General features: G+C 44.8%; 1 protein-coding gene across 12 annotated transcripts; it reads right to left on the reverse strand.

The window, feature by feature from the left end:
• Nucleotides 1-2336: 2336 nt before the first annotated feature.
• Nucleotides 2337-25494, reverse strand: LOC125642375 (ras-related protein Rab-6A). 12 transcript variants are annotated; one of them, XM_048863621.2, is made up of 8 exons: nt 25267-25472; nt 20112-20170; nt 18769-18822; nt 16018-16123; nt 11341-11452; nt 8343-8436; nt 6180-6246; nt 2337-4913 (listed from the first exon to the last, which is right to left on the reverse strand). In XM_048863621.2, exons 1-8 carry the CDS (start codon nt 25343-25345, stop codon nt 4849-4851), a joined length of 636 nt encoding a protein of 211 aa, XP_048719578.1. In that variant the 5' UTR covers nt 25346-25472; the 3' UTR covers nt 2337-4848. The 12 variants fall into 12 exon arrangements, 8 of the variants coding, with proteins under 8 accessions (XP_048719578.1, XP_048719577.1, XP_048719575.1 ...); XM_048863620.2 differs by lacking the exon at nt 16018-16123 and adding an exon at nt 11733-11838 and having other exon boundaries at nt 25267-25466; XM_048863618.2 differs by lacking the exon at nt 8343-8436 and adding an exon at nt 7702-7795 and having other exon boundaries at nt 25267-25463.
• Between the last annotated feature and the right edge of the window lie 418 nt (nt 25495-25912).

Here is a 25912-nt window from a genome sequence, read left to right on the forward strand (position 1 = left end):
AGGAGGTCAATGAGAGAGAGAGGCTCCTTGCTCTCAGTAAGAGTGTCTGGACCCAGCCAGGTCTGCATCAACCCAGAACTGCAATTGCAGGGAAAATCTCACTGAACCTCAGGTTGGAGCATGCCTAGTGCAGTTGGAGTCTTAACTGCTAAAAATCTAAGTCTGTACCAAGCATGTGCAAACTGCAATGTTTCAAAGGCTTATAATTTGATCAAATTTGGATGGATTTTCATGTTGACAGCAAAAGGCACATTAGTGACACACCGGCCACGCTTCTGACAAATTTTCAGTCCCTACTGCACAGCATGGAGCACTAGAGCTTTGTAAAGCAGGAGTCACCAAAATGTTTTTAACAGGGCAAAGCATATTTTTCCCTTACCCTAATTCTTGGAAACAGCTGAATTATTTTGGCTGATATAATTCTGCCTGACAGACATGCAACATGGAAAATTTCAGTTTGGCAAAGTTATAAACAACTGAAAACAGGGTCTTACAATGGGAAGTGTTAGGCAACCTTATTAATAGATGCGGCTACCTGCCCCATCTATAATGGTAAGCCCACCTACTCATCTCACACAGGCTCCTGAAGTGTCATCAACATCCTTTCCAGGAAGTGGATTTACAAACTTAGCGATGTATCCAGGTTGTATATAATGCGGACTATTCCATGCCCAACAGAAAAGCCCAGTTTCTTATGTTCATGATGATAATGTAATGACAGGCAACTCCAGAGCTGGCAGTTCACTGTAGGACCCAACCCATGGCTGAAAAGGATGTCTGCCACACAAAGTCTGGGTTTTGCTGTTCAGAGGGATGCTTTCCTCACTGGTTGGGTGATACTGAAATGAATTCTCCAATGCTCCCCCTCACTCGCTCATCTTCAAGTCTTCAAAAACAGACTAAAGGAGCATCTCCAAATGTTAAATTTGTTCAACTGTAACTTCCCAAGGGGAGCAATATCCCTCAGCCACGAGTGGAAATATCAATGACAGTACCATGTTTCTACAGTATGCAACCTTGCAGCAATCCCAACTTCCTACTGCACAAATCCCTTCTTCATTTGAAAAAAGAAAAGGAGTACTTGTGGCACCTTAGAGACTAACCAATTTATTTGAGCATGAGCTTTCGTGAGCTGTGGCTCACGAAAGCTCATGCTCAAATAAATTGGTTAGTCTCTAAGGTGCCACAAGTACTCCTTTTCTTTTTGCGAATACAGACTAACACGGCTGTTCCTCTGAATTCTTCATTTGAGTTTCACTCATTGCAAGCACACAATAGACCCCATAGGGAGCTAGCTGTTTACATGGGCTCTGATAAGTACTTTAAAAAGTTCCTCGTTTGTGTTTTCACTCTTCATTGACTTATCTAACTTCACAGCATGATGGAAGACAACTGACAGGTCTTAGCTAGACTAGATCAGCAGACTTCTTAGTGTCAGCAGCAGCACCTATTACTTATTGCTAGCACCCCCCTACTCTGATTGTCAGGGGTTGCTTGGAAATGAGCAAACATTTCTGCCTCTCCTTCCCTTGTCCTTTGGCAACTGGCACATACGAATTTTCTTCCCAAAAAAGTGGTACATACTGGTTAAAACAGGAGACAATGGGTACTGGGGCTGGGAGGAGTCAGGACTCCGGGATCCCAAGCCTATAACTAACTCATCATCATCTGAGGGCACTGTAGTTTTCTCTTAGAGCCTTGGCTTCCCTATCTGTAAAGTACACAATACTTTGTTTGCAACTGGTTTGTAGAGTGCTTTAAAACTGTATAACTACTAGGCCTTCTTTCATAGTTCACATGAAAGAGAGGGGAGGGATAGCTCAGTGGTTTGAGCATGGGCCTGCTAAACCCAGGGTTGTGAGCTCAATCCTTGAGGGGACCATTTTGGGATCCGGGGCAAAAACTGAGGATTGGTCCTGCTTTGAGCAGGGGGTTGGACTAGATGACCTCCTGAGGTCACTTCCAACCCTGATAGTCTATGATTCGATGAAACTGGGTCATTTACTTTTTGTATGTATGGGTCTTATCAGAATGAGCAGGTATAGGACTTAAGTGCACTACTGCCTGTAGAACTTCTAGGTAGAAACAATGACTAAAATATCCCAAAGGCCAAAGTGGTAGGTTCTTTCTGAGATGTATAAAGAATCCAGAAGACATTTCCCAGACAACCCTTCAGCGTCACAGAACATCTATAGCTGAAGACTGCATTTAGATGGGACAGCCTGTTACCTGTTTCCTCCACAGATAAATTGGTGTTGGCCTTTGATGAGCAGGGGCTCTGAGTAAAGTAAATGGTGGCAGCAGCAGTCCTCTCCCCAAAACAAACATAGAAAAGGTGTTGGTGAAATAACTTTATTTAGTGTGATAGACGGCTGTGGTCAGACAGTCGCTATTCATATTAATAGTCACACTTACTTGGCTAACAGCTAGGAGACAGCAGGGCCAGAGACACACACTCACTATTATGCACATTCATAGGGAAGGCAGTGGAAAGTGAACTATTTTATTTCACTAGGTTTTCCCTCCCGCTTACTTATTCTCCCCCTCCTACACCCCACCCCACCCCCAAAAAAAGAAAGTCCAGTGACTGGAGAGAACAATACAACACAGTGGCAGGGTATGTCTGCCTGTAAGGAGGGGAGAGCGGAACCTGTTCTACTGCAGACACAGACACTGACAGAACATCAGCAATTCCCACACAACAGGGAGTATATACATAGTATGGGCCAGGGCTTCACCCTGGGGGTGGGTTCTAAACAACTCAGACTAGGCCATTGAGAGCTTTAGGTAGGAAAAGGGGAACACTCCAGAATAGGAAGGAGAAACAAAGAACAAAACATCCCAGCTTCTCCCTGCAGGTCAACTCACATGGAGAGGAAGGGACAATGCTGACCACATACCAAATGTATCTACCTTAACCAGTAGCAGGGTGCTCCAGGGCCATTAAGTAAACACAACCAGAAAAGCCAGCCCTGGCATCATGAGTTGGGTGCTCCCAGCTATCAGGGTTCAAGTTAGTTCATCCAGGTAAGAGTGACGTGACAGTTCATTCCTCTTCCTGGATAGGATCACAAGGTTCACACAAAGAGTACATAGCTGAAGTGGTGACCAACCAGGCATTATACCAGAGGAAATAAAATTTATGCTGACGCAAACCGCCTAAGCCCCTGTTCTACTGCACTGTCTCTACCCTTTCTTTAGGATGTACCCTGACACCACTACACAGACCATGGATGGTCTACCAGGACTTCTCCATCTCTTCCTTGTACTTTCCTCTCAGCCAATGGACAAGTCTGATCACAGCAGGGTTGTGGGTGGGCACAGAGGCAAAAATTACTTTTAAAAAAAATCCCCTTTAAAACTATCATAAGAGTCACTAGGAGACGTTCCCTCAACCCAAGCTAATGGAACAGAAGCAGCCACAAAAAGCAACATTTCCCTTTATTTAATCCCATCTTCCGTCCTATGAAGGTGGGAACAAAGCCATCCTACTGCTTGTCCCAATGTTGGGAATGTTGTGACCTAGCATCTTCCCCACATACAGGGCTGGGGAGGTTCTCCGGCAAAGGCAGCTGCAAGGTTGAGGGTAGCCATGTTCTTTTTCATAGGCAACACACTAGATAGTTAAAAGAGTAAAACTGCTGTCACCCAGATTCAATCTAGTGGAATAGGAGATGCTCAGCTGCCCTTCCACCATATCGGTTGAAGCTGCTGGCACTGGACTGAGCCACTTCTGCAGTGCAAGCCCCATTTCTGTATAACTAGTAACTGTGTAGCTTGTATCTTATGTCTGGCTAGCAGACAGTAGACTGTGCATGTTCCACAAGAAAAAGGAGATTCCCAGTATGTCTGCAGGTGAAGAGAACCAGAATGGGACCCGGGATGCCCAGTCCTAATACTGACATCCTAGGGATAAATTCTAGATTTCATCTGCAGCCTACAGATAGAGCCCAGGTCATCAACAGATGAAGTCAGGCAGGATCCCCCACAGCAACTGAATGCTCCAGCAAGTCTGTCTACCCTCCTCCCCTGCAACTGACGACATTCCCCAGGGCAAAGAATCCAGCTGAAGCCAGTGATCCTGGGGAATTTTACCCACCACAGGACAAAGGGAGCAAAGAAGATCAGTGGCTTGTGCTAGAGCAGATTGGGAGTAGAATGTCCAGGGCTCAGCTCTCACACTGATGTGGGAAGTGAGGAGGGCTGGGAAGCTCCTTCTCCCAAACCTCAAAAGAGAAGACTCAGGAATTGGCTCAGACTAACCACAGGAGGGAAGGACTGGGAGGCCTGTACTATGCACCCTCTCAAGGAAGCCAGACATGGAGAACAGATCACCCCCAACTCTCAAAACAGACAAGGCCAAATCAAATTGTGACTAGTTTTAAAGGAGAAGCCGCTGAAGGGGAAAAAATAAAAGGAAGTGGGGTGTGGGAGAGAAAACATTACTGGAGTGGAAGGAAAACTGGTTAAGATGCAAGGCAATTAGGGAGGTGGAGAAACAACCCCCCAGCTTTATTTCCCTTACGTGGCAGGTTTTTTGTTGCATTCACAGGAAAATACACCTGTGCAGATAGGCCCAAGGTGTGGGATGGAGTAAAGGGCACCATGGTGCCAAAGTGCAACAACTAAAAGAGGACATAACATTCATACTGCACTCAGGGCTCATACCATGCAATAGGAGGGGCAGCCAGGGCTGTTCCCCACCAGCTAACAGGGAGCTCGCTCACTTAGTAGATTGATTAGTTGTTTCTTCAGTTCACAAAAAGTAGATTTGCCTAGCCAATGAGAAGTGATGGTCTTCAGTGAGACTGGCCAATCAGGGAAAGTGGTTGCTATACAATGGGCACTTTAGCAGGAACAGCCGCTCTCCGTTACTGGCTGCTCAGGAGGTTTCTCTAGCTTGATGTCAATCACTGTAGAAGACAAGTTAAGGAAGCCACCTGGCCAGCGTCATGGGCAAAGCATCACAATACAACTTAATTCCAGTAGAGCACACAGGACAAAGTACAGACCTTACCTAACCCAGGAGTAAAATTGGGGTTTCCACAGTTAAGAACCGGGTAACAAGTACAGCCACCTAGGTGGCTTGGTACATAGGCATCAATGCCAGGAACTATGAGGTTTGTTTGTTGAAGCAGACATCTCCAGAACCAACAGCTGGCTGAAGGCATTGGTAGAGAGCTGCTGCCTTTGTGAAGGTTGAGGCTAGGAAGAAGTACTGAAGTGACAGCTATAGATTTAGCATCTGACAACCAAGGTTGCTGTGATAACAGTTGAACCAGCATGCACTGACCAGTATAGCACCTACTCTGCTTGATAGAAGCCAGCACTTTGACTACAACATATTAGCAACTACCTGTAGCTTTAAACTAATGTGACCTGCGATTTGGGGCATTTTCACTATAAATCTGAACTGGTCTTTCTCCATAAATAGCCCATGGCAAACCACTAGCCCCACAAAGCATGCTTCTCAAGAACAACTGACTGTCTCCACCCCATGCTATATTACCAGTGTGTGCACATATGGAGTCACCAGTTGCTGTTAGAGCATTAACTGGATACATGGGCAAGTAATGTATTTCTATGGACTGTTGCTTTGGCAGAGGCTATGTTCCTGCCCTTCAGTCTGAGACAGTCATTTAGGAGCTCAGTTTGATGGGTTCTAGCTAAGCCCCACTTGGCAGTTCTTTCTCCTGTAATTCTGAATAGCCTCTCAGTCACCCTTCCGGAGAAGGGAAGATGCATTAACAGAGCATGTACACTGAAAAGCAGACATGATGCGCAACAGTGGGGGAACTGCCCTCACTCAGCACTTTGAAGGGGACAAGCCAGTCAGAAGTAGGTCTGTATGGCCCAAGGCATGCAGAATACAGAATCAGAAAAGATTAGATCATACTGAATCATTACAAATCAAAAACACATTTCACACCAAGCCTAAACAGCAAAAGCTCAATACTGGCCCCAGTGGTGCAAGTGGCCAAGACATTTGGCTGCAGACCCTCAGTTTACACATGCAGGTGAGCATTACAATATAAAGGCTACTTATGCTTTACAGTGATGCAACTGAATCAAGGTCCATGACTGCCCTCAATCTGTCAAGGACAGCAGCCAGACCTGGCAACAAGGAAACCTTGCTAACTCTTGAAATAAGAAAGTGACTGCACAGCAGACAAGGATACTGTCTTCTTTGCTCTTCTCGGGTGTGCTGTCCATCCCAGGTAAGGCAGCAGCCACACGGCGGAAAAGCTGAAAGGCAGCAACCAAAGCAACAGGTGAACGCAGAACTTGTCAAAGAAAGTAAATGATTAAAAACCCAATTCTCTCTCGACAGCTGCTGTTGGAAAGCCAAGGTTTTGCTAAGAGTTATATACACATTTTAGCCAGCACTGCAGTAATTAACATAGTCCTCACAGGAATATCTCTAAGGACTTTATTCAACCCCAGTCCAAACATTTTATCAAGTTCAGTAAGCTACTGAATATCTACAAAGCACACCTCTGGTGCAGGATTTTGCTTCAGCTTTTTTATTTCTTTAAATGTACCAGACCATTGTTCCACAAAATGCCACGATGTTAAGAGCCAGCTGGCTAATAATTCCATCCTCCACTCAACAGGGAAGCAAGTCAGAGGCAGCAATTTACCATTCCAACCCCACTACTTCTGTGCATAGCTATTATTGATTTTGTTACTGGACAGTGCTATCCACCACTAAACTGATCTAGTTTGTTCCAGAATGAGCTCAGGATTCTAGGGACACGGTGTTTGACATGGTGTTTAAAAGTCTACCCTTTAAGTTAAAAGAAATCCAAGCTCTGAGGCAGTGAGCTAGGAGTAGAGGGGTTGACTTGAGAGTGCTGCACATTAGCCTTTAGGGACAGACTCTTTTCTATCTATCCATGTTCTTCCTTCCCTACCTTAGACAAATCATGAACAGTGCCTCAGGTGCAGCATGGTAATTGTGCCCAGGACACACAAAGCTGGACTTACCTTGCAGCACTAGAGAATGACAGAAATTCATGCATTACAAATTCTGCTAGGCAAATAAAGCAATGCTATCAAGTAGATTAGGCCCAGAATTTTACACTAATGCAGAGTAATCTAGTTAAAGAGTAAAATGAAGTTAGTTTGAGAAGTCCCCAAACCCAAGTGTGAGGTTTCCTGCCAAACCTGTTGCCCTGCAGCATGTTGTGACTAGCGCAAATCAGAGATGAAGAATGTCCTGACAGCAATGATGTTGGGTGTACTTCAAAGTAAATGTGGAACAAGGTTTAATTCTGTCCCAGCAGAAACCACCACCTGGGAAAGGAAATTCCACAAGACACTAATTTAGCTGTAATTTGAAGAGAACACAGGTGATTTGGTTCCAAAGCTCTGACATACTTTAGCATATCAGTATATGCAACAAGTATTGTTGGTGTCACAGGTCTGGGAACAGGGTACATCAGCTGCTGACAGGATCCCTTAGCATTCTACCTGAATGAGCCACCCTTGGCTTGGCAAGAGAGGGAGCCTCTTCTATTTAAAGGACACACTGATTGCCTAAAGGGAAGAATTTCAGAGGCTGGGAATATGGACGCAGAGGGTAAAGTGGGAAGTGAAGATTTGATGCAGCACAAAACCCATAAAGCAGCTCATCTCCCTAATCACAGTGAAGTGGAAAAAGTGCAGAATTTGCATCCTGAGGGCACAGTGCTGCTCTACCTGTTTCACATTGTATCCAGTCTTCGCACTTGTCTCAATAAACATCACATTCAGCTCTTTGGCTCTCTGCTCACCTTCTTCCGTAGTGATTTGCCTGGACAGACAGATGCAAACAGGAAAGAAAGAGCAAGAGAAGGAAGAACAGACAGGAGAGAGAAGGCATGAGTTACAGACTTCTGTGACTGAAACACTCTTCAGTAAAGGGTTTTAATAGTAGAGCATCGTCCAAGAAGGGAGACCGTAGGGCTTCTGAGCCTTTACGCCCCTCCCTCCCTTTACCTTCTTATGCTCCAGCTAAGAAGGGACCAACCCAAATGAGCAGCTGAGGGAATATGTAGATTATAATAACCAATAAGGATGAGTCTGCACCGGCTGAGTTTCATGTAACAACACACTTAAGTCTCATTCATAGCCTTCTTGTGGGGGAAGGAAGGAACCTCTTCAGCTGTACCTAATGCAACAGAATCAGTGTGCAGCCATGCAAAAAGCAAGTCCCCCAAGTCAACAGAAGGAAACTCCGTAAGGTGATAGGAAGGCTCCAGCAGGCTCCAGCAGGAGGTGAAATTCAACAGCAAGTACTGAGCTGCTGCTTGGAAGCAAAGCACCTGCAAGAGCATCCCTGACCAATGCCCTGTACATACCTGTTTCATATTATATCCTGCTTTAGCACTGGTTTCAATATACATCACATTCAGTTCTTGGGCCTTTCTCTCGCCCTCCTCTATAGAAACCTGTCTACAGCAACGAGAACAAATCACAGAAAAGAAACCAAAACAAAAGAAAACTAGACAGAAATGGTAGTAGAAATTAAAAGAAAACTACAAAGGAACTAACCAGCAACTGAAACATTAGCATGGAAAGAAAACATACAGGCTACACAAAATAAAATGACAAATTAAATAAATAGCTCAACTCTTCAAACATGTTTGACACTACAGCTTAGAGGACAGTACCTGGTTCTTCCCAAAGGGCTAACAGTTTCCTGAGGACTTTATCAAGACACAGAAGTCATGGCCAGGCTCAGACTGACACTGGGGCTTTGTTTAGTTTAGGATTAGAGGTGCAGTATTTTAATTAACCAACATGATCTGAACACCTAAAACTCTAGACACGACAAGGCAGGTTCTTGCTTTGACCAGAGTTTCAGGTGTTAGATCACATTAGCTTGCTCATAAGCAAAGCATCTGATACCACTGAGATTACCCCACGGGGTGGGAATATCTAATGCCACATGCACTCCAACCACAGGTATACTGCAAGCATGGCAAAGTCTCTGGCTTTTTTGTTAAGGCTGGTACAAATGATGAGCTGGCATACACAGGGTGCCCTACATGTCTGTCCCATCTGTCATCCTGGGGAGGATGACTGATAAGGTTCCTATTGTGTCTTTTTCCAGCACTGGAAAATGACAAGAGTGGCAGATTTCACAAGCTTATTAAAAATTAGAAAGCCCAAAATCTAAGAACCAGATGACTGATGTTATTCTGGGAACCGAGGAAGGACATAAAGTACTAATTGCTCAGGTCATAGCATTATTGTGGATAAAGCATGGTTCTCATGTTTTATCTAGTCACTTTCCCTGGCTGATCCAAAGTGAGGCAGCCTGGAATCCTTGTCAGGCAGATTTCTCAGTCCAGAGCATTTGGTGTGTGTTAATTACAACCTAGTTTAAGTTGTTCCTGGGTGGGAAGAGTTTTCAATGTTCCTGGAACGTATGGTAGTAAGGCATCATTTATGGTGGCATCCACTGAAGCTGGGACTCTGTAGAGTAACCTTGGTAGAAAGGAGCTTTGAAAACAGAACTATAGGAGAGCAACAGGGGAATGAATTAGAGTTGCTGGCATGAAGTAAACATGACAATGGCTTAGTTCAGTTGACACAGAGCATCTGTCAGTAGCCCAAGTACTAAGGTGGCATAGTGAGTAGGAGCCTAGCCTCTATGATTAACTCACTGCTAGATGGTTTAACAAAACTGTATATGCTCTTCCCAGTGGGGCTAGAAAGCTGAACACAGCAGCAAGGCATGTTCTCGATAGTGAAGGGGAAGTGGTAAGGGTAGACAAGGGCCAAGGAGAAAATGAGACTCATGGCAGCAATATGCACTTGCAAGGTTGAGTATCATGTCACATGAGCACTGTGTAACACCAACACAATGGGGGAAGCAGAGAATGCAAGCGCTAAACTCTAAAATGATTTTTATACTTCATGGAAATGGTAAAATAAAAAGCAGATTTAAAAGTTCTAAAGTATTACAAATACCCCTTTAACAGAGTTGTACAGTCAGACATCTTGTTGAGCCTTACATCAAAGCAGAGGAAATTAAATAGCCAACTGAAAGGGTTTGGCTGAATGTTTACAATTTTTCTAGCATGGCTACCATACCAGTGAAAGAATTATATTTGACAGAGCATTTCTGTTTAAATTCCTCTTACGGCTTGAGCCTCACCCAGAAAACAGAAGTATCTTGTGTGCAGCCTGGAGTGAATGGCTTTAGTTTGGCAAGACTGCATTTGGCTGTGAGAGTTCCAAGTGTTTACCCCAGTTCAGCAACTTAGATTTTTACTGTACACCAATAAATAATAATAAAAAAATACTGCGCAGTCTAATTTTTCCCTCACTAACAATGTGCCGAGGTGCCTAGCACTTGATATACATGAGCAAACATGCTTAAGAGGTTATCCATCATGAAAGAAAGGCACAGCCGCTATTTGTATCTACCATATTTCTATTGTTCCATCACAAGGGTAGTTATGTGACATTTGAATCTCAGTGCACTTTGTCCTTCATAGAAAGTAAATTTCACTTAATGCCATAAGCTTGAATTCAACATTAAGGATAAGAATCTGAAGTTAAGAGATTAAAGAATGCAAGCATCCTAGGGGACCAGAGGCTAACTACCCTGCTACACGTGTTGAAGTGACACCGTCACGTTTAAAATATTTTTCAAAAACTGAACTGCTTTCTTTAACATACGAGTAGCGTTTTATATTAGTAAACCTGACTGAGTTTGAAGAGTCAAGCTCACTTTTTACCTGTCTCATTTTGGACAGTTGAGAGTGGCCAGATTCACTTCTGTTAATTGTGAGTTTGTTTCATTTGCTGGTTCCAAACACTGCACTGCTGTGCTACTGCAGGGAATTCTGTTTTGTAGGAAGCCTCTCTGTTGATCTCAGATTTTGTAAAATCTGTTTTCCACACACCTACATCTGATACCAACGACGACTTGACACGGCCTCTTACATTTGCCATGCACAAAGACCCACTTAATGTTGCTGTGGGGACCAGAATTTCCTGACTTTTGCGAAGTTACTTTTTCAGTCTTATCTTCCTATTAACAGCATGTTTTGTACCAAACAGTGTGGAGCAGGTGCTTGGTTTTGGTAGGCTGGGAAGCGTTTTCAGTTGACTTTGTTCTAACCATGATTATTTGTACCGTCTAACAAGACTAAGCACCTTGGGCATTCTATTACATATGTTATGGAACAAACAGCAAGGACAGTGGGAATCTCACTCATCACGGGCTACTTAAGCCCCAAAGGGCCATTGTAGTCTGGGCTTAAGAACAGTTAGTGGTCCCCTTAAAAGGTATACCAGCCACTTGCTATCAAACTGGCAAGGTCACCAATTCCCCCCCATTACCTCTTGTCTGCCAGGTCAGTTTTATTCCCCACCAACATGATGATGACATCACTTCCTCTCTCTGTTCGCACATCATCAATCCACTTGGAGGTTTGCTGGAACGAGTTCAGATCTGTGTGAAGAGGGGAGGATTGAGCACATTAACTAGAGGCTCTTTCAAACAGGGGGGTAATGAAACACTTCCAAAACTACCTGTGTCTTTACCCCTATGCTTTGCCAATTCCCCCAGCACTGCATAGATGACATCCTTAGATTGCTTCTTGTCCAACCCAGAAGGGAAGAGACAGTTACGTTTCTCATGTTATCTTTCTGTAATAACTCATGACTGTACACTTACTAGCCCCTCTCTCAAGCGTAGCATTTCAAACACGAGACATCAAAGCACCACTCACTTGTAATGTCATAGACTACCACAGCAATGGTGGAGTCGCGGATGTAGCTGGGAATGAGGCTGCGGAACCGCTCCTGGCCTGCTGTGTCCCAAAGCTGTAGCCGAACCTGCTGGTACCAGGCCAGGGAGAGCAGAGAGAGCAGAGAGAGAAAGAAGAAAGGAGGAAACTGTCCTTTAGAGAAAAGGCTATTTGCCAGAACTAACTGTTTACAGGTCTCAGTCTGGGAACTGGACACCTGCCTTGCTGACCAGCCCCCTGAACACGGAAAGAGCAGTGAACCCAGCTGTTCTATTTCAGGCTGTAAGAAGGCCTACTTTAATTACCCCTTCTGTGTGCCTGGGAGTCCCATGAAGTTCACACCCTCCCGCTCCCCATACCAATGAGCTCTACCTTGAGGCTATTGCCATTCCAACCAAAAAGGACACCACTGGCATCCTCCAACACTATTTAACATTGTGAAAGGTGGCCAGTAAGTAACCTACCATGTTGGCCATTCCCTCCAAGGGAGGAGCATGCGCTGCCTCCCCAACACACCTAGTCTAGAGAGCTAGAATCTCAGATCTGTGCCCCTTGTGCAATTCTCAGATTTATACTCAATGCAAAGACATGGGACAACTTCTTCAGGAGACAACATAGTGAAATAGCATCTACATTCTCCTCAGCATCAAGCATCCAAAAGAGGGTAATGGGGATTTTCACGTAAGCTTAGGTCAAGAGGTCTCAGGAAGAAAAAAAGCACACGCAGCAAGCCCCAGCTCACAAACTGCATTCAGTGCTCCCTTGCAGGAAAACATGAAAAGCAGAAACATGCACTAGTTACTTGGTAAGAAGAGGGCAGTTTGGTCTCTAGCACAGCAGCCATATTAGCTCAGTCAGACTATCTAAGCATTAAAGGGACTACAGGAAACACCACAATTTAAAAATGTTATTTCTCCTTCCCCCACTCACTCCACCCTCACATCCACCGGAGGTTCTTGGGAGGTCAGAAAGAAGTGAGTGATTATGCCTGCTTGAAGGTGTGTCCTACCTACATGAAGTGTCAGGGCTCAAAAAAGGTTCCTAGATACCACAACGGTGAGTGAACAGATGCTTAATAAAATATATCAAGTAGTTTCACCTCAAATTCCCCCTCCCCAAAATGTTACCAACTGTAATCCTGTTAGCCGCGCTGCTCAGCTGAACAGTCTGATGGGGTGAGAAAAGCCTGCTACTGACATTTCCAGTGATCCAACATGTTTAGTGTGAGCTGGAGGAAGCCCCAGAAAGGACCCAGTAGGAGTATCTGAGCAGGCTCGATGTGCTCACAAATGCTCATTACTCAGCAGTTTGGAACAATAGCCCTTTCATGCCTGAAAGATGATGTTAGTTGCTTGCAAGTGCCCAACACTAGCTACAAGATGAACGTGGCAGTTTTTATGAAGGAAGGAAGGAAGGGCAGACTGCCAAATTCTGTTTAGGAAGAGACTTGTTCTTGGAGATGCTTTGGCAGACCACACCTCTCCAAACCCCCATGGTACTAGCATTAGAATCCACTCCATTGCCCTATGGCTTCAAGAGAGATGGGGTCTAAATTTAAGTGTTCACGTCTTTGGTGCCCTCCCCTCTCCTATAAAGGGTATTGCTCTGTGCTAGCATCCCCCAGTGCCAGAGGAAATCCAGGAAGGACAGTGAATCCCAGCCACTAGGCTACACTGTAAATGAGCCCTCAAGATTCAGGTTTGACTTGTACCCTAGGCCCATTCCTTAGCTTCATGATGCACCTCCATGGTGGTCTGCACATCACTGCTGCTGCCCACCTCCAATTCACCCAGGCAGGCTCTAAACAAGATGGAGTTTAAGCTGCTCCAAACTCCAGTCTCGTGATCATAAGCATACCCATAGGATAAACCACTGAATCAAAGTTGGTGGGCATTGGATGGTACAGTCAAGATCTCATTCTAGTAAAGGAATACTGTTGCTTGAACAACACGGGGAACCACTGAACTAACAAGCAGTTTGTGTTTGAACAAGCATAAAAATTCACCAACACTGAGCCATGGTCTGACACACACAAAGGTTTTTGAGACGGTTTCAGAAGCAACTCAACCCTGAGGTGATGGGATAAGGGGTGTGTGTGGTGGGGTGGGGAGGGTCGGGGAAGAGGAGACAAAGAAAAACAATTTTTAACTGCAATACCTTATTAGCCTCCAGTGGCTCCCAGAAGTCAAAAAACTGATGCTCAGCCAGTCTCTGGGGAGTAGTACCACCACAAAACCCTAAGCAGTGCTGTACAAGGGTTGTGCTGTAGAGAGAGAAACCCCTTCCCTACTCTGGAAGGAGGAGAGGTCCTCATCCAGATATTTCTCTCGTAGCCTTTGGTATGCACAAGTTGGCTGGTCTCCTTACAGTACAAGGTAACAGACTTCAGAAGGAGCGCCACACTGTTATGGAGGAAATGGACCTGCTTGATTGCACAAGAGCCCCAAACCCAGTAGTGCCTCACTTACATGGGAACATGAGTGGAGCCATGTATCTAGAAGGGGTTACTGAGAGGTTCAAGCACTCATTCTGGATTGATCCTGCTCTGCCAGCTTGTCTCAGCAGGCACCCAAGTATGTTGTATGGGGTGCCACAGCTTTGCTGATCTGCTAGACTGTTTTGACTTATTGAAGCCTGTTTGGAGAAGCTGAAGTTGCTGTGGAGACAGACTGCATATATGTACATTTTTTTTTTTTTTTAGTGTGTGTAAGGAGAATAAGGGAAACAATCGTAACATCCTTCCTATCCCCAACTCTCACCATTTCATTTGTGGCCGGGGCTGTGTAAGGACAATCTTTTACTCCAAGTCCAAACAGAACTGCAAGCCTCCCATAGCCTGCTGTAGAACAGGCTGAATGGCATGTTATGCCCCTTGCAATATCCAACCCTGGAAGGAGCAGGGAGGGAGAGATGTCATCACAGACTGGCAGAGTGCGCATCCTTTCTCTCAAACTCCAACCTCAGCTAGAGGTGTTCCCAATGTATATCCGAGCACGTCCATGTCTATGTGCAGAAGGCAGACTTGTCCTCATTTTCAACCTCAAATTCCTGCATGGTGCCCTATGGCACATTACATGTATATGTTCTGCCACCCCAGAGGTCCTTCCCCAAAGGAAGTCTCAGACCATCATTCCCAAAGTGGACTAAGCTTAGAAATTACAGAGACCTCAACTGCTTGTCCCCACCACAAATCACTGGTGAAAATTCAAACAGAAAAGTGATCTTACTTGTTAAACATTTATGTACTCAGCACAGTGCAAGACAAAAGTAAAGGTAGTCCCCACCCATAAATCCTTCGGATTTAGAATATTGTATCCTAAGCTGTAGATTTAAGGGAACCTGCAAAGGAAAAACTGTTGGGGCAGTGTTTTTTATTTTACTTAGGTCTGGTCTATACCATATAGCTATACTGGTATAACCCTCCATGTGGGCACTTCTTCAGATATAAATTACTTTTTGATTTCCCAAGTGATAAACTAAACCAAGAAAAGGAACTCTTAATAATGGAATAAGTGTCTACCCCAGGGGTTATACCAGTACAACTATCAATTTAAATTCACCCCTTAGCTTACACCTCCCATATAGACAAGACCATTTTAATTTGGAGAAAGTTTGATGGATGGGTGTTTTCCCTTCAAAGTTGTTTATTCTTTAGAAATGCCAGGAATAGTAAGTCTTGCCTTTCCCTTTTTGTCAGAGGGATCTTTGGACAACCCAGACATGCATTGTGCAGTTTTTTAAGTTGGTGTTATGCAGTTTCACACAGTTTGAAAATAAAAAAAAAGTTACTCCCCCAACTCAGGTTTCACTTCTTTGGTATCTTTGTCAAATTCCTTCTAGTGCTCTACTTGTCCAGAGAAAACCTAAAGTTCTAGTGTTAAAACAAGTAGATAAAAGCATCCGAAAAACTCTTAAGGCCTTTTTTAATAACACAAAGGGATATAAAAAGGCATAAATCCAATTCACACACATACTCACCCTTTGTAGGTCATCTTTAAGGTTCGAGATTTGAGTAAACAGAAATCAATGATTTCCCAATTCCCTAAGCAGCCTTGACAGAATTACATTTGGAAGTGGGAAAGAAGAGACTTCAGCTACCTCATTCAGAGGCAGCAGATCCATCCAAAGAACACCTGCAGGCCTCTAGCTGCAAGCCTAGCCCACCCCATATGGAAAGGAGCCCCTTCCAGAAACAGAGCTGTCTCCTCCACTTAGAGGGCACCTGTTAACAGCTAGGCCCCTGCAGGAGCTCAGGCTCAGTACCTACTTGTAATGTCAAAGACAACGACAGCTGCAGCAGAGTCACGGATGTAGCTGGGAATGAGGCTGCGGAACCTCTCCTGGCCGGCTGTGTCCCACAGCTGCAGCCTGATCTGGGAAATGGAAAAATGTGGGGGGAGAGGAAGGGGAAGAGCAGGAAAAATGGAAACAAAATAAAACCAAAACCCAAGTGAAATAAAAAGAAAACTATTTTGCAAGGCAAAAAATAACACAAAAACATTCAAAGAAAAGTTAAAATGGAACAAAAATGCAGTGCAGGAGAATGAAGAGTGATGAAGGTACCTCTCCATCCCTTCCATGCAATGGCCGCAAACAACATGGCAGAACCATCACTTAGCCTCCACCTCCACACCAACCTGCTGACCTGTGAGAGAGACCCTATTTTGGTGGAAAACCAAAACATCCCTCATAAAATCACTTCTAACATCCACCAGAGATGGATTATGACCGTGTACCTATATCACTGCATCCTGGCAGTCAGACAGGACAGGGCTATCCACAATGCTTGCTACCTACATATGGCTGTATGCAGTCACACCTAATACATAAGGACTAAATCATCCTGGAGCCTCTTGTAGATTAGCTCATTATGAAGCCAAGAGGGTCTTTGTTTAATCTCATTATAAGGTGTAAAGCACAAAAGGTAGGATAATGCCTGAGGCCCAGCCACCTTCAACTGGGATGTTTGCTCTCCTGATATAGTGTTATCAAACACCCTCCAAACTGACCTACCGTCACTCATGCTCAGAACAGAGGATCCCACAGTGGAAAGAGGGAATACATACAACAGGAGACACTGGAAGTCATTACATGGGAGCCTAAAAAGCAGGACTACCTGCAAGCCCTCTGTGCTCACTCAGTAAATTATCTTGGGATGGTGTGAAATCTAACAGTTGACATTGCTGCCATAAACTAAGCTCTTCCTTACCTCTTGATGAAGGTTATGCCAGGGGGGACCAGTTTTCACAAGCCCTAAAGAAATCTACAAAAACCTACCAATCACACTGACTTGGGAGTTGCACCCAGACACTCTGATGGCTGAGGGCAAGCAGAGCTTCAGTTCCAGGTCAAATCTCTCCACACCTCAGCAGCCTATTCCTCTCTTCCATTCCAGGATCACACAAAAGTTAAAGATTCATAGTATGAAGAAGAATGAAGCCCCAAAGCTTTGAACTTGTACTTGAAAATTCAGCCTGTTAGTGAGCAATACTGGGAGGTGAAGGACAAAGTTCCATCCATCCTCCCAGGCTGAGGTTGTAGCTATGACATGGAGCTCTGACAGTTATGGGTACTCATTAAGGTAAATGAGATTCCTTAGCACTCCATTTAATTTGGTGCGTCTCATCCACCCCCCAACAAGCAATGAGTTGTAAGTAGCATGTTTGTGTTCTATCTCCCACAGTCAAAGCCCGTGTGTGTTTTTCTTTGGCAATTTACTTAGGGCTGATTTTGAGAATGAAAAGTACATGCACTGGGGGCTAGAGACAGTTGTTTCTTGTGTTCACGGTACAGGCAACACAGGATGGATTTAGAGTTTGAGCATCTGGAACAAGGATAGCTCTGAGGGGAGGATACATCAAACGCACCAAAATGTTAATTAGGCCAGTGTGCAACCAAGGCCCTGTCATGCTTCCATCCAAGCATGGCAGCCAGAGCCTTATCTCAGACACGGCTGGTGCTAGATTTTACAAGGCCCTGTGAGAAAAGACATGCAGACATCCAGAGAGCAGGTATTTTTGCTCCTGTTTCATCTCCCATTTCACCATCTTTGCCTGCATTCAACAGGCTTTATGGCCTCCGGTGGACCCCTACATGACTCAGAAAGCTAACCGTGGAGATAATGCGAGAGGAAGGCAGTTAGGAAATTCATTCTCTGCCACAGTGAACCAGAGAGAGGGATGTTGCTCTGATTTGAAGATCAGGTGCAGAGGCAGCATGCCCAGTGCCACCCACCCAGAAGGGTTACCATCACATCCCTCAGGAGCAGCGACTGTCTCCAAAGGAAGGCCAGTTTCACCTGCTCAGCCAGTGATGAGTACTCATTTGAGATTTAATAGGAAAGGAATAGGAATACCAAAAGGAATAAGAGAGGAATCTAAGGGGCCTCATGTAGCTGACACACTTAACTGTATTGCTTCAGTGAACATTTTCCTTCCTTCACTGACTTTATTCAGATATATATGTTTGTTATCTGAATGTTGTAGGTTAGAATTATGTTACTGACTTATCTAGCCACCTGCCCTGTGAGAATTGACCTTGTTATCCTCAGAAATCTTCAGTAACTTAACAGAGCAGAATCACCTCTGGTCTACTTAGAATCATTCATACTCACAGTCCCAAAGGCAGCATTGCAGCCACTTTTGAGAATGTGCATGTTATGCCTGTGATATAGCTGCAACGAGTACAACACAAAGACAGCCCTTTTCTTCAAGCATATGGATTTGTGAACTTGACACATTTTGCATAGTGCTTTTTTGACCTTCCACTGAAGCACCAAGTATCGCAAGTATCAGAAACAGGACCAGTGGTTTGAGCCAGTACAACAGGATTCCATACAAGACAGATTACTAGCCTGACCAAGTCTGGCAATTCCTGTTAAACACTGCCCCTGGGAAGGCTGCTGTGGGGTTTGGAGGAATGGCCATTGCATGAAGAACCAGGCAGAAACACTGTGTGCGTGGGCAACTGAGGCTCTTGTGACTGCATTTGCCAGGTTAATTACAGCATCCTCACTCACCGTGCGGTCTTCTAGATACATTGTCTTTGAGAGGAAATCAATTCCAATGGTTGCCTGAAAAGAAGAAAAAGGTCTCAGTAACCTGCAATTTATCCCCTTATACTGGTTTGTACAGCATTATATTTATTAGTCTCAAAAATCTTCCAGTTAAGGTTGTTCATGTGCATTTATCGCCTCAATCCGTCCATGAGAGAGTGTCTTAAACAGTGACAGATAGGGCAATTTTCTGCAGTATCTTTGCAAGACCTTATTGAATTAAGTTTAAGAAGCTTTGGAATCCATTTGTATTATACATGAAAACCTTATCTCTTATTGTAGGATTGCATAACTTCTTTAGGGAGGAGATGTGATGTAAACCCGGGAAGTGTTCTGAGCATCAAAGGACTATTTTAAACAAAGTACCAGATAATTTTGTCCCAAAAGTTCCTTCTTAAGTGGGTTTCCTAGGAAATGCTAGGGAGGAAGTGAATGCAAATTCCCACCTCCTGATCCAACCTATTGAAGCTATGCCCTGAGGAGAAACCAATTATCTGCAGATTACCTATTCCTGGAATCTGAAGATCAAAGTCCTAAACTACAAATTCATGAGAGTGCTTGTTCTGAGCTAACAGTTGTTATGAACCACAGAAAAAACCCTTGGTGGGGTTTGAAGAACTGATCACCTGCCAGAGCCTTTGCGGGAGTTGAATTCTCTCTGGTGAAGCTTATTGGTGTGTGTAGGTTTTTTTATTGTTTAATATGTTTCCTCTGTAATGCTTTCACCTTAAGAATAAGTGTGCTTGCTTAGAAAGGGCTGTGTGAGAACTCATAACTGTGAGCAATTATGCTGTTTATAGCCTCTGAGAAGAAAGCAAAATGCTCATGCTGACTTGTCTAGGCAGTCTGACTTGCTGGGAAACTCAGTGTAGGCAGGGAACTGTGTAGCCTCTGTAAGGAGGGAGAGTTACACAGATTTCACATCTTACCTATCTCCACATGGCACTGAGATGTCAGCGCCCACCTATGTGAAATGTCATGCATCTAGCTTCACATAACACAAGAACCAGGAGTCACCCAATGAAATTAATAGACAGCAGGTTTAAAAAGAAACATAAGGAAGTACTTCTTCACACAATGCACAGTCAACCTAAGGATCTCATTGCCAAAGGATGTTGTGAAGACCAAAAGTATAACTGGGTTCATGGAGGATAGGTCCATCAATATCTATTAGCCAAGATAGTCAGGGATGTAATCCCAGGTTTATGTAGCTTCTATCACAGTTCTTGAAAGGTCAGTTCTTCCCAAACAATGAAGGAATTTGATGTACTTTGATAAAAGAAAGCATTTACTGGGCTCCCACTCACCTGATAAGTATTGTCAAAACTGTCATACATAAACCTGGTGATCAGAGATGTCTTCCCGACTGCAGGAGGAGAGAAAAAAGTTACTTTCAAGTTGCAGAAAAGGAGTAAGAATGCTTCCCACAAAGCACAGTTAATTCAAATGATAAAGTTTCCAAACTCAGCGTTTGTTGCTCTTCTTGCGACAACCTTCTTTGGTCTGTAAGAAACTGTCTATACTACAAAATATTTAGACAAAGAACCCACTCACAACGTGGTTAAAATATAGTGCAGAATAGATCTAACCAAGCCACATGATATTTTCAAGGTTGTACTAGTTAATTACTAAGTATACTGTAACCTGGTGCTCAACTTCGTTGTAGCTGAAGTGTGGATGGGATTTAAAAATTATTCATTTTGCTCACCCAAAACAATGCCAAATCTGTATAAATTATTTGTATTGTAATACCTAAGAGCCCCAGTCCTAGACCAGGACACCATTGTATTAGGCTCCGCACAAACAGAACAATGAGATAGATTGTAAACTGTTTGGGGCAGGGACTAACTAAGACAAATGGATACAGACAGAGGTAGTGTGGAGTACAAAGAAACAGTGTGACAGTATTGGGTAGCATGATAGGCAGTGGCTTCAGCACACAAGCAGACCAATCATTTTTTGAAGGTATCACACAAGAGGAATTTTTTAAGAAGGGATTTGAAAGTAGATAATGAGGTAGCTTTGTTGATGTTTATGGGAGCTCCTCACAAGTACGACGGGTAGCACATGAGAAAGCAAGAAGCTGCTTGTTTGAAAATTTAACAAGTGGGCAATGGAGACTGGTATCATAGGCTGATCAGAGGCAGGAGCTGACATCTCAATAGTGAATGAGAGATGATAGGGAGGGTTGGGACAGGCCGTGAAGGGCCTTGAAAATGAAGACAAATCGCTCATGTGTGATGCAACAGAGAAGTGGGAGCCAGTAAAGGGATGCAAAGAGAGAGACGATATGGTCAAAACAATGGGCTAGTAAAGTGAACTTTGCAGTAATATTTTGAACGGATATGAGTGGGGCAAGTTTGTGTGGAGAAGATCTAATAGGGAACTGCAGAAAGTCACAGAAGAACCAAAAATAAATGTTGTGAAATCTCAATGGCTTCAGTGGCAGAATGGTAGGATAACAGAAGGCAAACAAGCTAAGCTCTGCCAGGAAGGTCATCTTTATGGTATCCAGTGGCACGGTTGATCTAAGAAGATGGAAGAAAAACACTGAGCAAACTAAGAGCTCTTACTGGGATTTACCATCAATAAGAAACATGTACCCTTGACAGAAAGAGGTGGGGTAAATTCTGAGCTCAGCTAAGGCTCTGTGGTCTATAGAACCAGGGAGGGAAGTAAATGATTGCAATTGTGAAGGCCAGCAAAAAATATATTGCAGTAATCAAGACGAGAGCCTTGATGAGAGTCTTAGCTGTGTGGATGGATAGGAGAGGCTGTATCTCAGAGACGCTGAGCAGAAACAATCAGTAGAAGCTACAGGCCTGAATCAAAGATGATGCACAGGTGATGGGCCTGCAAGAGACACAGAACAGTAGTGTTGTCCACAGCGATTGAAAAATGAGGTACCGGGGAGAGAAGATCCAGAGTTCTGTTTTAGCTATGTTAAGCTTGAGCTTATGACTAGACAACTACAATGAGAAGTAAGAGAGAGGCTGAGATTTTAGTTTGGAGACAGGTCTGAAGAAGAAGATGATTTCCAAGTTGTAGGCATAGAAATGGCAACTGAATGTGTTTGCAGAGGAGACAATCAAGAGATGGAAAAGAGGAGCAAGAACAGAGTCCAGTGGAACCCCCCACAACTAGCTGAAAGGGGGATATCCTTTGAAGAACATGCTGAAGGAGCAATGAGAGGTAGGAGGAGAACCAGGAGAAAACAGTCACTGAAGTTAAGGGAGGACAAATTTCAAGAATAGCATGGTCTATGATGTCAAAGGTGGCTGATAGGTCAAGGAGGATGAGGCTGGAGTACTGGTTCAGAACTTTGGCTACGAATAAATAATTAAAGACTTTCACAACAGCAGTTTCAGTAGACTGTAAGGTGAAGAACACCAGATTAGAAAGTAACTCTAGACAGCGACTGACTGCTCTGTTTACAAAGAGCTTAGAGACAGAAGGAAGAAGGGGTGGTAGCTGTAGAGGCAATTGGGGTCAAGATTTTTTTTTAAGATGGGAGGAACTAGATAAAGTATGCCTCTGTTGTGAGGGGAAGAGTCAGAAGTGAGAGAGAGAGAGAGAGAGAGAGAGGTTAAGCAGAACTGCAACGGAGGGGATGAGAGTGGGCTATAAAAGTTACACTACTATACCACTTATGCTATTTTTTGGCTATTTAATACCAATATGCAACTTGTATCCCATTTACATCACTAGGGAGTTTGACCTAGAGATATCTATAGGAATTACACCTTCTTGTAACAGGTATGAAATCAGACCCTATGTTTCTTCACTTGTATCTACTTTTCTCAGTTGCACCAATGCTTCTGAGCACCCTCTCTTTCCCTTCATAGGAAAAGGGCATAATTTTTTGACAGGAGCTATCAAGTGGTTTCATAACAGGGTCCACGTTTTAATATGGATCCCTTCCTATCCATTCAGAACTGCTTAACTTATCTGTGGAAACTACAACCATTGCCAACATAGATAGTAACATTAGGAAAACAATATATTTTTAGCTTTCCTTAAGCACTGTTTAGTAGCGGAATGGAGAAAGAGCCAGCACTAATCGGCTCTCCATGGACAACCAAGCACTCCGCAGACCATCACTGTGAAATGTGCCTTATGGGATCTTAGATTTTCTCATGTACTCCTTTACCACCCCAACGCCGCACACTGCAGTGACCCCCCCTCTACTGCCTTCCCAAGGTGGACCATGCTCCCTCATACAGCTTCTTAACACTGTCCTTTCAGCCCTCGTTTATGCTGAAAAACAGCTGCTTAAACACATTTGGGGATAATCATGTTTTGCAATTGTGTTCCACAAAGCTGGACAGAAGTCACCATAAGTGCTTTAACCATATTTTGGTGTACATAGCTACCAAACCAGGGTTAGTTACAGTTTAACAACACTTATGAAATGGTAATTTCTGGCCACAAAGATCTGAAACAGCAACATTATAGCACTTGGATCATAATTACACTAGACAGAATTCAATTTTTTTTAAATATTGACTGACAATATCCATGTTTATTTTTAAACATTTTTTCTATTTTTATCTATTTCAGTGTTCACCATTGTGGGAAATTAGGGAGGCGGGGCCACAATCTTTAAATATTTATCCTTGAGTTGCAACCCTTCTGTGAGGTAGGGAAATACTATTATTCTCATTTCACATGAGAACGAGGTAGAGACACTCAATGTCTTCCCAAAGATCATGCAGGAAGTCTGTGGTGGGGCAGGAACTTGAATCATGGTCTCCTGAGCCTCAGGCTAGTACCCTAACCACTGGACCATCCTTCTTCATAAATGTGAGCTTTCAGCAGAACAACAAGAAAAGCCCTTTCTGACTGTTTGCACCTGGCCATGGTGCTCCCCCAAGCGGTCTAGTGGAAATGCATTAAGATCATGCAATTCTTCCACAAGTGCAGAGAGTGGAATTCCTGAAATCTCTTTACCCTACTCACGAACACCCTCCACAGACAGCTCCCAGAAATTTGGCATTACACTAAACCGGGGGTTCTCAAACTGGGGGTTGTGGCGCCTCAGGAGGTCACAAGGTTATTATGTGGGGGTTGCAAGCTGTCAGCCTCTACCCCAAACCCCACTTTGCTTCCAGCATTTATAATGGTGTTAAATATATTAAAAAGTGTTTTTAATTTATAAGGGGGGTTGCACTCAGAGGCTTGCTGTGTGAAAGGGGGCAATGGAGGCGGGTCACCAGTACAAAAGTTTGAGAACCCCCTGCGCTAAACCCAGTAGCTTTCAGCCTGTGGAGAGACCGACTTCCCACTAAGAACCTCAATAATAATCTCAATGTTCTATATGTGCATATATTATTGCAACCTCGCACATGTTATGAACGTTAGCCAGCCAAGACATAAAAGTCTGCTTGCTTATCCTGTGATAAAAAAGTGAGCTTTTTTCAAACTCACCTGCTCAAAAGTGAGTGAGCAGAATTTTGCAAAGCTGGATAATGCCAAAAACAAACACAGTGGGCTTCACTGAACAACTAAACTGGTGGGAGTGAACCACCATTAATATAAAAATTTCAGTGTGCCTACACTGAATCATATTTTGAACCAATGCAGTTTTGTCCCCCAGCCACACTAGGCCATTTCTAAAGCCATTTCAGTTGCACTACTCTCTGGGTGTCCACTCCCAGTTCTTGACACAGCTGACAGACACTGTGGATTTAGGAAGATCACAACCAGTGCACTGCAGAAGAGTATGAGAAGAACTATTTGCAACATTCATACTATAACTCCAAACACTTCCATCCACATTGTCACCAAAATGGCACAGACCGAACTGTGTCTGGAGCAAAGGATTTGGGGAGGCATATGATGATCTAGCTGGGGCACTTGTGCTTGGTCACCAGGCGTGTTATAAGTGTGCTGACAGGAGTGTGTCATCATCAAAACAGCGGATTTCCGTGGTGCAGATAAGGTCTTATCCCTGGCTAAGGACTGGAGAGCTGAGAGCCTGGCTGGACACCCCACACACCAGCCCAGGTCACCAATGCTGGGGACACAGCCAGCCATTCCCAGGAATGGTGAGTAGGGCTCAGATCTGTGTCTGGCCTTGTGCGAAGAGCACCAGGACGATGACAGCAGCGCCCTCTCCCCACCCCCGAGAGGCTAGAAATCACGGAGGGGGATGATTGCAGCTCCTGCGGAAACCCACGGGGCCACACCCCGGGCCCCGATGCAGCCACTGAGTCTTCCACTTGGCCACACCGCACCCCCACTCCCGGGTCTGCCCCGCCTCAGGCCTCAGCCCCCAGCTCCGGGTGTCCCCCCGCCCCCGCCCGGACTCCACCCTGCCCCCAAATCCCTCCCGCCCCGCCCCCGAGTTTACCCCCGCACAGGCACGGCGACCTCTCTCTCCACCCCGCCCCCGGCGGCCCCACCCCAGTCACAGAGCGACCCCCCGCCCCCCCAGCCATGGCCCGGCCCCGCCCCGCTCACCGCTCTGCTCGCCCAGGAACACCAGCTTGAACTTGCGCAGCGGGTTCCCGAAGTCGCCGCCGCTGCCGGGCGCGGACATGGCGGAGCGGGGAGGCCGAGCCGGAGCCGGGACTGGGGAAAAAGAGACGCTACCCAACTCCCACCGCTCCGAGATCCACCCACCGCCACCGCTTCGGGCGTCACTTCCGCAGACGCAGAGAGCGAAAACGTCATCCCCCTGCGCCCTGGGCTCATCCCGGCCGGCGCGTGAGCGACGTCTTCACGTAGCAGCTTGCCCGTTCCTGTCGTGTGACGTCACCGAATCGTCACGTGGCACGCTGGTGCTGATTTCAAGGCAGCCAGTGCCTGAGGTGCGATGAACAAACCCCCTTCCCCAGGACCGGCCCATAACATTTTGGCATCTGAGGCAGGGCGCTCAAATGGCGACCCCACATTCCCTCTCGCTTGGGCCAAAACTTTGAAAGTCCTTTGTTCCTGTAGAACCCAATGTGGCTGGAACACTGGACTGGAAGAGTTTGCAACAAAAACAGTATGCAGCATTCTGGGGTTTTGAGTACATAAGCCATGGCCTCTCCACTTAGTCACCATTGGGGATTTCACGCCGGGAATGTGTTGGATGGAAACTTCTATTTTCATTGTCTTTGGG

This window comes from Caretta caretta, chromosome 9 (assembly GCF_965140235.1).
Source record: "Caretta caretta isolate rCarCar2 chromosome 9, rCarCar1.hap1, whole genome shotgun sequence".
Taxonomy (NCBI): Eukaryota; Metazoa; Chordata; order Testudines; family Cheloniidae; genus Caretta; species Caretta caretta.

Coding starts and splice junctions, on each gene's coding strand:
- LOC125642375 (XM_048863613.2), bottom strand. CDS start 25,479: ATGACGTTTTCGCTCTCTGCGTCTGCGGAAGTGACGCCCGAAGCGGTG. Junction 11,453..11,732: donor GGTAGTCTATGACATTACAA/GTGAGTGGTGCT, acceptor CTCTTCACACAG/ATCTGAACTCGTTCCAGCAA. Junction 7,796..11,340: donor ACTGACCTGGCAGACAAGAG/GTAATGGGGGGG, acceptor CTGTCTGTCCAG/GCAAATCACTACGGAAGAAG.